The sequence below is a fragment of the Glycine soja genome, chromosome 9 (assembly GCF_004193775.1).
Source record: "Glycine soja cultivar W05 chromosome 9, ASM419377v2, whole genome shotgun sequence".
In the NCBI taxonomy this organism is placed as follows: Eukaryota; Viridiplantae; Streptophyta; class Magnoliopsida; order Fabales; family Fabaceae; genus Glycine; species Glycine soja.
The window spans coordinates 46,455,000-46,468,817 of record NC_041010.1 but is presented as its reverse complement, the minus strand read 5'-3'; the positions used below and the strand labels follow the sequence as shown (position 1 = coordinate 46,468,817).

At 34.1% G+C, this 13,818-nt stretch overlaps 1 protein-coding gene across 1 annotated transcript; it reads right to left on the bottom strand.

Annotated features, from left to right (window-relative positions):
* Window positions 1-306: 306 nt before the first annotated feature.
* On the bottom strand, window positions 307-12,369 carry LOC114425276 (kinesin-like protein KIN-UB). The gene is made up of 19 exons (XM_028392134.1): window positions 12,050-12,369; window positions 9,989-10,089; window positions 9,731-9,853; window positions 9,341-9,526; window positions 8,950-9,171; window positions 8,684-8,837; window positions 7,157-7,306; window positions 6,857-6,945; window positions 5,411-5,614; window positions 4,490-4,606; window positions 3,656-3,790; window positions 3,437-3,568; window positions 2,949-3,087; window positions 2,788-2,880; window positions 2,214-2,339; window positions 1,937-2,062; window positions 1,352-1,495; window positions 942-1,070; window positions 307-858 (listed from the first exon to the last, which is right to left on the bottom strand). The coding sequence occupies exons 1-19, from the start codon at window positions 12,186-12,188 to the stop codon at window positions 698-700; spliced, it is 2,670 nt and encodes an 889-aa protein (XP_028247935.1). The 5' UTR covers window positions 12,189-12,369; the 3' UTR covers window positions 307-697.
* Between the last annotated feature and the right edge of the window lie 1,449 nt (window positions 12,370-13,818).

Sequence of the window (13,818 nt, the reverse complement as noted above, 5' to 3'; positions counted from 1 at the left end):
TCCTCAAAGTTGTTTGAATATACATATTTAAAGATCTGCAATTTGAATTTGAATAAATTAATTTTTAAGAATGTTATGTTTTAAATTTTAGGATATTGTTTAAATAAAGATAAGAATTCTTATCATTTTAGATTTAGTATGTCGTAGTTTGATTTTAAGATTAGGATGCTAGTATTTGAATTTCGTGTTATACATCAACTCTATTCTCTATATAGAGTCCATGAATAAAAGTTCATCAAATTCCTTCCGATGCCATCGTGGCCGACTAAAAATCATGGGTAAAAAAAAAGGCAAAGGCATTAGGCATTAGGCATTAGGCATATCTGTTTGATTTTCATTACTTACACAAATCAATAATCAATTATAAATACAATATTGAGCAGTTCTACGTAAATTGTGGTTGTCAAAATTTGACCAACCAATGTTTAACAACATATTCTCACCTCTCCCCTGCCCAAAAAACTCATTTTTCTCTCCATCAATTTTCCCCCTCTATCAATTATACATACATTCATTCTTGTCAGTGATGGCTAGATATAACAATTACATCCTAAACCCAAGCTTCTCTTATCACAAAAATGGCAGGGTAAGCAAGCATTAAACAACTGCCCCCACAAGCTACTGGGAATAATTCTCAAGAACTAGTCTCACAAGCTGTGGAACAAAAATAATTGGGTAGTTCCAGGTACATTTACAATCAATAATCTATACGCAATCGCCGCAATTCAGATTTGAATGTTGAGACAGAACTGAGAGTCCGACGAGCAAGATTTCGTATGTCCTCCCGTGAACAATCTTGTGAAATCCGGACAAGCTCCCAAAGAGCACCTCCACCAATCAAGTCCTTTGAATTCACTTCTGTAATATTTATGTCACGTTGGATGTTAAAGTTTACAAGAATGTATTTAGAAAAAGTGAAACATGATGAGAAGTCTGGTTACCATGTTGTGCCAAGTGGCAGAGTGCAAGCTCAATGTGACGCCTGATTGGTGCAGCTTCATTATTAGCATTTTGTACTATCCACGGAAGTGCGCCATCTTCTATCAAAAAGGATCTGCCACTTTTTATCCCTGAGAGTGCAAAATATAATTGTAAGGGGTCCAAACTACCTCTTAATTTTGTTAATTTCTCTTTGATGCTAGAAATATTTTCAGTGGCTTTGTGAAAGTAAAGTGGAGTGAGCAAATTGATCGTAATGGCTTGCTTAGAAACATGAAATACACTTTAAGTTAATCAATGCAGGACTGACATTTTTTTGTGCATTCCCGAGTAACAATTTGTCCATTTTCTATCTAATTTGGTGCTTAATGTTTTCAACGTTGAGAATCAAATAGTTATGAGGAAAGTAGACCTTGATTAGAAGCCCGAGACTCGCATTTTGCAAAGTTAGCAATTCCTCGAGCAACTTGGGAAAGAACATCAGGATGTCCACATCTTACAATTCCCAGTAAAGCCTTAATGCCTCCCTGAGATCTCAGAGTCATCAGTATTCTATCTGTAGAACATGAAGACAAAATTATGAATGATCATCAAAATAACATATATTGGTGGAAAATTGGAAATATGAAGAGAGCATTGATTTCAAATGCAATATCTACGAAAGCACCATCTTTAAATATGCTACAATGTAACAGAAACACTGAATGAAAAATTCCCATTGACATGACGCAAAAGAAAAGGTTTTATATAATATGATGAAATCAGCTAACACATTTCATAAAGAAAGTAGAAACAATGCTATTGTTATCTCCAAAATAAGTTACATGACAGATTCAGCTTTCCATGATTTCCCAAGAAACTCATAGTGGCCAATCATTATGAGTGCATCACCAACTTGATGTAACTATCTCAATTGTATCTATTTGGTAGCTAAAATTATATTTTTTAACATATATCAACATAAGTAAATGACTTGCTACAAAACAACAAAATGTACCATTTCCACATAGGTTAGCAATTGCTCCAGCAACCATTCGAAGGGTTTGCGGATCTTCAGCATCAGATGCAGTCATTGATAACAGAGTAATTCCTCCTTCAGCCATAATAAGTTCTTGATTTGCTTCTGATTTGCCACAAAAGAAAGGAAGAAAATATCAATACTAACATTAGCTAAATGCTCAGCCACAAATAAATGCAGCTAGTACCAAAGTATGAAGCAAGATCCAGTAATCTAAAACACACACACACATATTTAACACTACTATCAACATCACCATTCATAGCAAGATTGGCAATTGCCCCAGCAGCTACTCTGCGAACAGTTTCATCCTCATATCTTCGAAGAAGCATCAACAAGGAAGTAAGACCACCAGCTTCAACAATTCTCTTTTGATTAGCCTCTGTGTATTAGATTGAGACAAATTACTAAACAAATCATACACATAAGAAAAGATTTATAAGGATATAATAAAAGACCACAGTCTCGATTTCTGTCAGGCTTCAATGTGAATGCTCAGAAAATGAAAAAAGAGTGAATAGTCTGGAGGGCAGTGAAAAAAGGAGACTGCACGTTCATTTCAACATTCACTCAGACAAATTTTATGGAAAATTAACACAGCAAAGGAAAAAAAATTCAGAAAAAAATAGAGTTTTCCTGATGAATCACAACCAATTCAAAATAGTCAATGGTCAATATCTACCATGATTAAAAAAATAAATTACACAGCACGATATACAACAAGCTGTCCTGTTTCCACAATCTTAAAGTTTGTTAGCCAATTGTCAGGAAACAATTAATAGAAAGTAGATGACCAAATAGCAGAGCCTTAAGATGAGGCTAGCTTTTACCTTCAGCTGCTAGGTTGGCCACCACTTTCACGGCATGAATTCGTACATTGGCATCATCTGACTCCAGCAATGACAAAATCTTTTGCAATCCAACTGTTAAAAATAATGTGAGTCATAAACATAGATGACGTAATGTTTCAATTATAACTCAACACTTATACCTTGCTCAAAGAGTGTAGCAACAGATGACTTTTGGCCATTTGCAACATCCTTAAATTGGGAATGCCTAACTTGAGTCGTGGAGGAATCCAAGGCAGAAAATGTGCTCCCAGAGCTTCCATTTTCCAAACACCTTCTCATCTATAGATATAGCATTAAATCATACTGTACCATAGATTCAAAGCTATGCTATAAAGAACATAATGTAACAAGCAGCTAGAGGCTCTAGAGAGACCAAAGAACCTTGATTTTACAACAACTATTTGTTCAGAATAGGATTATGTTTATGACCTATATTTGGTGCTCTGCTTGTGTTTGTTTCAAGAATTTTCTACAAATGATAGATATATTGAACAGTGTTGTGCATTTTATGGCCACTTTCCATTAAATCACTGAAAACTCAATGACTCAATGTATGGAATTAAAACCCAAGCTAAAATGTATTACTCAAGCTGAATTCTCAAAATCTCAGTCAAAATAAAACAAATACCTGGTCAGCTTCAAAGTTCAATTGCAATAATTGACTCCTTAGTATTATGATTTCTTCTTCAAGTCTTTTTTTCTGATTAGCCTCGTCCTCCAGGATGTTGCGAAGCTTTATAATCTCCACATCACCTCCTGCCTATACACAAAAAGTTTCTAATATACCAGAAATCCATCCTCGGAAAATGATGAAACAGAAAAGTTAGCAATTTAACTGAAATCTCACCTCTGATGGCATATGTTTCCCCAGCTGACTTTTTAGATGTCCTACCTCTTCTTCAGCTGCCTTCCTCCGATTTCTTTCAGTTTCAAGCAGCATTTTGACCTCAGCAACTTCATCTGTAGAAGATGATGCAGGCCCCTGAGCCAAAAAGGCATAAACAACTAAATAATTAAAAACCCAAAAAATGTAAAAAGAAAACCTCTAAGCAGTGACTAATAGCTATAATAATTCAACCAGCCAATTGTTAAGTTTTTAACATTGGAACTGGTGACAATTTATGGGTAAACTATAATATTGAATTTACCACAGGGAACAACTACATAGAAAATATTAAAATAGGAGATTGCTTGCTATAAGCATTTGTCATGAAAAAACAATCCCAATTTGATAAGCAGAGACACATGAACGGTTTCATATTTACTCTCCTGTTTTCTCTGTTTCCTTGTTTCCCTAATTTATTTAGTTTCCTTAAATAGCTTGATTGTGATTCCTAAACTTTAGGGATTGACAGCCTTTATTATGTATATAAATAAGTGTGCAAACCATTCAGGAATACACAAGAAATCATTCTTCCCATTCTCATTGCACATAGCCAAAAAGGTAGGTCATTACTTCTACCAAAACTATGAAAGCAAATAATCAAAGAATTGGTCCAGGAACCTAGGACACACCCAACAACCAAAATTCACCAAAAATGCTGAATAAGGATTAAGGAAACAGTAACACATGTTGATGTCTTAAAAAAACTGTCACCATTCATTTTTACAAACAGTGGAAAAAGAATCCACCTCCAAGATTTGCAGTGTTACTGTTAATATTGTTTCAAAAGGAATATACCTCTCCATTATCAGCCACAAAACTATTGCAGTCGTTTCGTTCTTGATTCAACACCAACTTCTGCTCCAACTCCTTTACCAATTCCATGTACTCCATCTGGCATTTCAGTCTCTCTTTCTACAGGGTACAATCATACAATTCCATGTAAGACATTGAGCAAAGATTAGAGATGTTACCCAAAAAAACCTAAAAAAATAGCATCTTCAGTAACTTAAGTTTTCAAAAGAATAGGACATAAAGGTTTTGCACCATATCTAGTCTTTGCACCAGAATACAGAACAAAGAAACAGAGACAGCCTAAAAACTAAAAAGGCATAAAAAGAACGTTTGATAGCATAATAATGAAAATTAAACAAAGATAACATAGCTCATTCCTTGGATTTAATAGCTGAAAGGGCATTATTCCAAACTTTACACCACCATGAAAAGGTTAAAAAAAGGGATAGGAGACAAGTTGCACATTACACTCATCCTAAAATACTTAGTCCAGAAAATCTGACATACAGATGACTAAAACTTCATATAAGTATTCCAGCCACACAGAAACCCTCTTAATTTAGATAGATCACTTTTATCCTCAAACACACAATCTAGGACATTTTTTAAGAAAATAACACTTAACAGAGTCCATACTTCCTCAACAAGACAAGAAACCTGCTTAACTAAGGCATACACCAGAATTACTGGACTATGTTTAGGTTTTGTTTACAGCACTGAGGCTGGAACACTGCCCAAAATCAATTAGAAAGAGTTAAAGTATAATGATCCTGCATCACATACTTTAGCAATAATTTAAACCCTAGTCTATTAGCATACATCATTATGCATAACAATACAAAACATTTCAAAACTACAAGACTCTGGCTTAAAAAAGAAAAATAATTTGTTGTCAAGATCTTTCATATAGCTAATACAACAAACCTCTAACGCATCTGCAAAGTTCCTCTCAACCTCAGCAATACGACATTGTGCCTCCAAATTTACTTTTTCAACTTCATCCTCAAAAGCTTTATGTTGTCTTTCGTTTTCTGCAATAAGCTTATCTAATTGTATCTCAAGCTTTCGAGACAAGCTTTTATAATCAAATTCCTCCTTTATTTTCAGCATATTCTCAACTTTCATAGCCTGATGAAACAAAAATATGCATTAATTCATCTGTCACTAAAACAGCAAACCATATCAATTATCACCTAAGTCTTTTCATTTTAAATAATGATGATGATAAAATAAAATTTATCAGAAATAAATTTAAAATAGTTTACATTTTGATGGCTGATATGCCAAATTAACAGTAAAAGCATCACTTGATAGCCCTAGGAAACTCATTTCCCCAGGTTATGCTTCTTTTAGGTCCTCTCCCTTGGGTTTTGGAGATGGTTCACATATTAAGTTTTGGGAAGACACTCAGGTGGGAGATTTTCCTTTTTTCTGACATGTTCCTAGACTCTATCATCTCTCCAATTAGCAGTTTCCTATAATCCAATTTTATTCCTCTTCTGAATCTACTATTTCTGTGTCTAGGAATTTTAAGTTCTTCAGAAATTTGAAAATGGAATTCTCTGAATTACAATCTCTTTGCACCTTGCTAAATTCTGTCCATATCTATTAAAATTTAGACCAGAGGATTTGGTCAATTGACATTTCAGGTGTTTCCGATGCACATCCCATCATCCAGTTTCTCACTTCATCTCCAAGTAATGATTCCTTCTTTAGGAAATAATAGCTCCCTCAAAGGTTAAATCTTTTGTATGAGCTGTTGTTACCTTTGGAGATCTTTTAGTGTAGAGTAGTGCACTTCTTTGAAAGATCTTCAGAGATTGGTGTCCAGTGGTACACGCTTTCTGTTTTTAGTTATGTCTTTTGCTCTTGGATTAGTTTTTTGAGGAAATCTTATCCTCTTGAATTTGAATCTCCTTTCTCTCTTAATAAATTATTTGCTTATAAATTATAATAACAATGATGATGTCAGTAACAAGTCAATCAAAATATGTGATGATCGCTAAACTACAATAAGATACTTGAAGTTGTTAGGGGGGGATTTTTTTTTTGTTAGGGGGGAAATTAACTTGACGAAATTAGCAAATTAAGATACCAGAAAAAGTAGATTAATGAATGTCACAAGGAGGCAGAGGTGAATCAATGGGCGTAAAATTAAATTCATTTAAAAACCTTTGATGCTAGAGATCTCTAACAATGGCTTTTCAAAATATGTTCCAAGACTGACATCAAAATACTTAAAAATATAAAATATGCACAAGCACAATGAAACAGGTCTTATGGAATCTAAATTTAATAATGATATTTTAGTTCATGTTGTATAAATAGAAACTATATATGAAAGTACAGGATCTCAGATAGGAACCTGACCCTTTGGCCAAACAATATAGTACTAGAAGTCTCTCCTCGGTGACGTGGAGATGGGCCAACAGTCACAATCAATGAAGTCCTAGCTGTGCCTGCAAATAGGAATCAGGTCCAAGAAGAATATTGACATCTGATACAAAATTCTAAGACAAAGATACTGCAAATATGTCAATCAAGGATTTAAGAAACAAGTTTTGTAAACCATAAATGATATCTCACTAAATATTTGATCACATCAAGTTGAAGAACAGAAGGATATGATACCAAGATATCTCATATCTGAAAAAGATTAAGGCATCTTACCTCCAAAAGAATCTCGAAGCATCCTGGTAAGCTTCGAATCACGAAATGGAACATGAGCATTGTTCTCAGCTAGAGCATTAATACATTTTCCCAATGAACTAAGTGAAAGATTGATAGATTTAGCTTCCTCTAGCATGTGCCCTTCACTTCCTGGAGCGGAAAAACGGGGGAAATGTAAAGTTTCAGCACATACCAACTTAATAACAGAAGCTACCAAGTCATTGAAGTTAAGGCAAGGACTATCACAGAGTGAACATAACAATTTCAAAGGCCACAAGAAACAGGGAATATTGGAACTTGTTTGGTATGAGAAAATGTTATTTATTTTGATGTCTGTTTCATTTTTAATTAAAAAAAATGCCATCTTATTTTCATTTTGTTTCTTATTTTCAAAAGTTAAACAGTAAAAACAATAAAAATAAAAATAAAAGTATTTCCACTATTATCTAGACAAATATTTGAAGAAAAAAAACGAGGTGACACTTTTGTAATTAAAAGTGAAAACAAAAATCAACAAACATTTTCTCTAAGTAAACAGACCATTAAAGGGTAATTGGTTGTTTTCCAAAAAATAAATTCAATTAATATGCTTTTAACTAATAATACAAAAAATACCACATTGTTTGCATTTTTTCCTATTTTCAAGAATTTGTGATGGAAATAGTGAAAACAGTCCTTCACAAAATCTTGAAAACAAGAAACAAAATAAAAAGTTAAACAAGGGCTGTTTTCACCTTTTCCTCCACAAAAATCTTGAAATCAAATCAAATTAAAATAAGATGACACTTTTCTGATATATCTCAAGGGTGCTAGCAAAAGCAACTTTTCCTTTTCAAAATTATTATTATTATTATATCAATATAAATAAAATATATTTGCTAACATCAGATCATATACATACATATATAATATCGTAATTATAATATCATATTATTTTAAAATCTACAAAAAAAATTTAAAAAAAAACTATCATAACAAAAAATATTTTACTAAGATTTATATAACATGCTTTATTGTAGTTATTTTATTATTATCTATATATTATATATTATAATTGAGGATTCATCAAACAAACCATTTTCTTGCCCATTTTTCCAATCCTTTTGTATGATTTTTGCATCCATTTTTCCTTCTTATTTCAATGATTTTTCTAGCCAGTTTTGCTGGTCCATGTGATTGAATTTTTTTCACCCATTTTCATCATTTTTCCAGATTTTTTTGCTGCCTATTTACATTTTTCCACATTTTTTTCCTGCCAATTTACATTTTTCCTTCTAACTTGAATTATTCTTCCTGTCCATTTTATTCTCACTTATCTGCACCGTTTTTGGAGCAATTTTCCTAATCATTCATAGTTTTTCCTTCCTGCTCATTTAATGATTTTTCCTCCCATTTTCCTGTATACTGCATGCATGCACACACAACAAATGCTTCATGGAGAAGCCACTCTCAGACAAGAACCATTGATTTATTGATTTATGAGATCCACATTTCTACACATACACAAGTTTTAAGTTCAGTACGCACCTGATTTATGGACACGTTCTGAACCTGCTAAGTCTACCACAACCAACTTGCTCTTCCGAACAAGTGGTTTTGAAGGTTTAGTCAAATGAGAGGCATCACCATTTTGACTAGACACAATATCTTCATTTTCCAAGACAGACCTCTTAATATGAACCTGTGTAAGAAACCATAAATTTAACAAAATTGGAAATTATTTTTAAGACACAGAAAACAGTGACTAACTGGTTCAAAAGAAAAGGTAATCAAAACAAAGAATATTCCTTCACCGTTAGAATAGCATGACTGCGAGAAGATTCAGTATTCAATTTTGTGTTAGCAGCGACTCGATTAGCTTCACCTATTCTTAACAACTCCAAAAAACTATGTTGGTCTGTGATTTCTACAAGAGTTGCCCCGGGCATAGATACATCACCACTTCTTGGGTCTTCCACTATAGGAATATTATCATTTGCTGGATTCAGCAAGTCCTGGAGAGTCTCCATGTAAAGCTACATATTTTTTGTAGACAAAATATGAGTAAAATAGCCAAGAATAGTTATAATACAAAACAAAGAGCACTTTCATGATCAAACAAAATAGGACACAACCTCAATGGATACTAGAAGATAAAACTCAATATGATGCAAAAAAACAGTAATGCACATGTGAGTATACAACCTGCAGATAAGAGACAGTGACAGAATCGGTATCTGGTGATAAGTCAGCAAAAATATCCTCCATGGAACGAACCATGATACCACGGTCAGAGGCATCTACTTCCCCAAGTCGTCCAAGTGTAAAAGTTTTCCCAGTTCCAGTTTGACCATAAGCCATCACAGTCCCATTATAACCATCAAGAACACTCTACAAACCAGACATCAAGCATGTATTAAGCTATAGAGCATTCAAGAAATATGACAATATCTTTATGGATAGAATGCATTAACTATTAAACCAAGGAAAGAGGTTATCAAATCATAAAGAACACTAATATAAAGCAGAATTAGATAGAGATATCTCAGTAAAGGATGTTCACGAACAATTAGGATATGCACCATTACAACAGACCTCCACAACTGGCTTAGCCACAACTTCATAGACACGTTTCTGTGATGCAAATTCAGTAAGCACCTCATCAAACTCATATGTGTCTGAATCCCAATTGTTTCTACGAAGTTTCAGTCTTTTAAGCTGAAAGATAGTAAAAACACAAAAGGCTAAACATTAAACAAGGCTTATGCATGAAACAATCCAAGAAGCATATCTATAAATCAAAGCAAAACTTAAAATCTACAAACAGTTGCTAATCAAATAAAATTAATGTACCTCTGGTTGTAATTCAACACAGTCAGCAAAATCAGCATCCGCTATCATTTCTTCAGCATTCTGTGGTCTCAATCTTACAGCCACTCGAACTCTTCCAGGTACTGTACACAAAAATGATAATATAACAAGTGTAGCAATACCACCATACCACATACCACAGTATAAAGAGAGAAGAAGATTTTAATAGCCACACTGTTTTCAAGCATTGGCTTTCATTCAAAATATAAAAAATATAACAATGTTGCAAGGAAAATAAACTTCTGAACCCTGATATATCTAGAATTTCTAGAATTATTAGTGGCGCTTAAACCGTATAAGTTCCTCATTCGATTAGCTGTTTTGTAGCCTTTTCACTGTTGTAATACCAAAAAACTTCTCCAACCCAATATTCATTTACCAGATTGCAATAGATGGCAAATGATACAGGAGCATGCATGAGCCCCAAATAGTTTAGTTGTTAGATGAGGAACCTCTGTTTAAAGTAAAGGCTCTACCCAGCGTTATTTTATTTGCCCCTGGATTTTTAAGGGTGGTTTCTGATGTAAGCACAAGCAATTAACTCTAGGATTTGAGGCCTAGAACCTCCAGAGCAACGTAAAGGAAGAAAAGGAAATTGTATTATTGTCTGTCATTTGAATTACATCTTATCCTATTTATAGATATTCTCATACATTTCTGGATGAAATTCTCTAACAGATTTTGGCAACTTGTGCCTTGGAGGAAAATCTAACAAAAATGCTATTAAGGGAACAATATCTCATGGCACCATGATTCTGATTCTAGAAGACTGCCAGCACATCCTTAATTCATTGTGTAATCCTTCAGGTACTGAGGCTTGTTTAATTCCCTTTTTGTCCTTCTACGTTCTTCCTTGTTTGGTCCTTTTACTTGCTCTGTCTTTGCTGCTACTTCTGCATCTTTTAATTCTGTTGCTGCATAATGCTCCCTGTTCTGCTCTTCTTCCATATCAGTTTCTCTTCTACACCAAGTGGTACCAAAACCAAGTTGGTCCACTCCCAAGCATGAATGGAGTGCTCTTTCCAAGATCAACACAGGAGCTTCGATCAGTTCCATATCATCTACATATGGAACAGGAAAACCCTGTGAAGTAGAGGCTGTCAGCCTGGCACCCAATATCAATCAGGCTTTTAGGAGTGGATTCTCCTCTACACTACAACAGCAAGTTCCTGACAAGCTGAGCATAATCACGAGATTAAGTAGATACTTTGCGTTTGATTATGTAATCTACATCTGAGATGCTACTTGGAGTCTAGCCTTTCATGAAATGAAAATATGACCTATGTCATCTTGGTCGGGATATTAGAATTTCCAATGTCATTGACATTTTAACATACAAACCCATGCTTTCATTCTAATGACTTAGACAACTCAAAAGTCAAACCAAACAAACAGGTTATACTGTTATAGATAATAGAATCAAAACCTAAAAGAACAAATATTTCATACTACCCCTTTAAACCTCTTATAACCCCTTTCCCACAGGCACTACAAAAACCTCACAAATTAACACCATCAAAAGCTAGTAGACATTTGCACGAACAATACAAACCCTGCACTCACATCTTCACCCCAAGCTCTAATGACACAACATATCAAAAACTGCAGATCTAAAATACACTCGAGGTAGATAATTAACTAACCAATGTCCAGAGAGAGCAATGCATCTAAACGTTTGGTCCTACATCACAAGCAAGCCTCCCAATTCATCTAAACATCTAACAGTTTAAATTTCAAAGAAAGAAAAAACAGATATAAAACACCAGAACATAAATACACAGAAGCAACAAACAATGAGTGTTTATAAAAATACGAACAAAACGAGCCGTGTCTGAAGCAGTCGCTCTCAGAAGTGACAAACTCTCATAATTAGAGGTCATAATCATGAGAGAGATGAATCTTCCAGAAATAGCGAAGGAGCTAGCGAGCTTCATTATGGCGTCCTAATCGTAGATACTTACTAGTTAGAGCTTCATTACACTCTCTCTACAAAACACACTACACACTCTATTTGTGTCTGTCTAGGTTTTGGAGGGGACTCACCGGCGTCGCCGTTTCTGGCGGCGGCGTTGGGGCGGCGAAGGGCGGATCCCGGAGAGGGGGAAGAGGGGCGGGGGCGGGGCTTGAGCGGGCGATCGAACTTGGCGCTTCCCCTTTGGACGCCGTTACGGTTCGACGCCATCGTAGAGGAGAAGACGGAGAGCGGGTAGCTGTTTCGGAAACTCGAAGCCAAGTAAGGAAGAGAAGTCGTGGTGGGGCCCAGGGATTGTGGAGCCCACCGTGACTTGGATCGAGCCTTCGTTGGAAAAGAAAGAGTTTTTTTAGTACCAGATATCACGGGAACATTAATTCTGCTTGCCGTATATATGGTAATTGATCCAACACAGTCCTTTATTAGATAAATCATTTATTATATATATATAAACACAATTTGGATTAAAAAGAAGGAGATTGCGATATGAGAGTGGTGATAACGTGATAGTGTAGTGGTGTTCCTGTTTTTGCTGTTGCATCTTATTTGACAAAATTTTCGTTGGAGTGTGTGGAACGTTTATGTGTTATTTTTAGAGTTTTATCCGATAATTAGCGCCTTAAGTAATCAATTAACGAAATTTAAGTCACCTATATTTTTGGGAACTCAAATTTTATATCAGCTTTAAATTGACTAGCCGAAAGACACCGTTGTCTGGCTATATATCCTTTATCATCACATCATTTTATCTAATACTTGTTCTTCTAATCTAAAAATACGAAATTAAAGATACTTATTTTCTACTATAAATTATTCAAACAATAATTATTATGTCCTGTCACATTTTCTTCTTAATATCAAGAAGCATAAATTTGACTTTATCGTATATTTAATGAGGTGGAAATAAAAATTCCTGAACAATGAAAAAGATATTCAGAAAATCCAAAGAATGTGATTGACACATTTTTGTTTAATGTGACAGGTGTTGTTAGGGCGATGGATTGGAGCATCTGGGAGTACGGAATAGAAGGAGATTACAAGGATGTCAGGTTACAACTTACAAGCCACACTCCGTGTATATTGTCCGCAGGTTGCTACTAAAGATTATGGTAGGATTTAGTTCAGTTGTAAATCAAGTCATGTGAGTCAATTTTGTATATTTGAGTATGATTCTTACAAATAAAATAAATTAATAATAAATATGTATCTTACCATTGATGTATTGGATTTGGGTTGTAAATAAATAATAAATTTGATAAATAATGTAATAGAAAAAAATAGAATGTAGAAAAAATAGAATGCAAATAAGATAATATGCAAATTATAGATTCTGACCAGATCAAAAAAAATTATAGATAGTAATTATTTTGTCTATAGAAAATAAATAATAATCGGTGTTGCCAATGCTTCAATATGATTCTAAAATAATGTCAAGTAATTGAAATAGTGAAGGAAAAATTGCTCCTCAATAATGAGTTTGAATTTTGATTGAAAGAATTCTTCAGATGCAATACAAGGAGTATTTATAGAGATTTTATCTACAAAATAACACATAACTATCAATCCACACCTTATTTAACTTAATAGGTTCACCTAGTGGTTAAGAACTTTGTGCTACATTGTGAAAATAATTTATTTAATAGAAAATTTTATGTTTAATTCAATTCTTGTTATCTGTGAAAATAAAAATTCTTTAAATCAACGATAGTTACTATAAAAAATATTAATTTATGACACAATAGATTAGGATATCAAGGCAGTAAAAAAAAACTCCCTAGTTATTTGAGGCTTCAGGCTTGTATTTAGCAGCAAAGTAATTAAAAGCAAGAAACAAGACAGG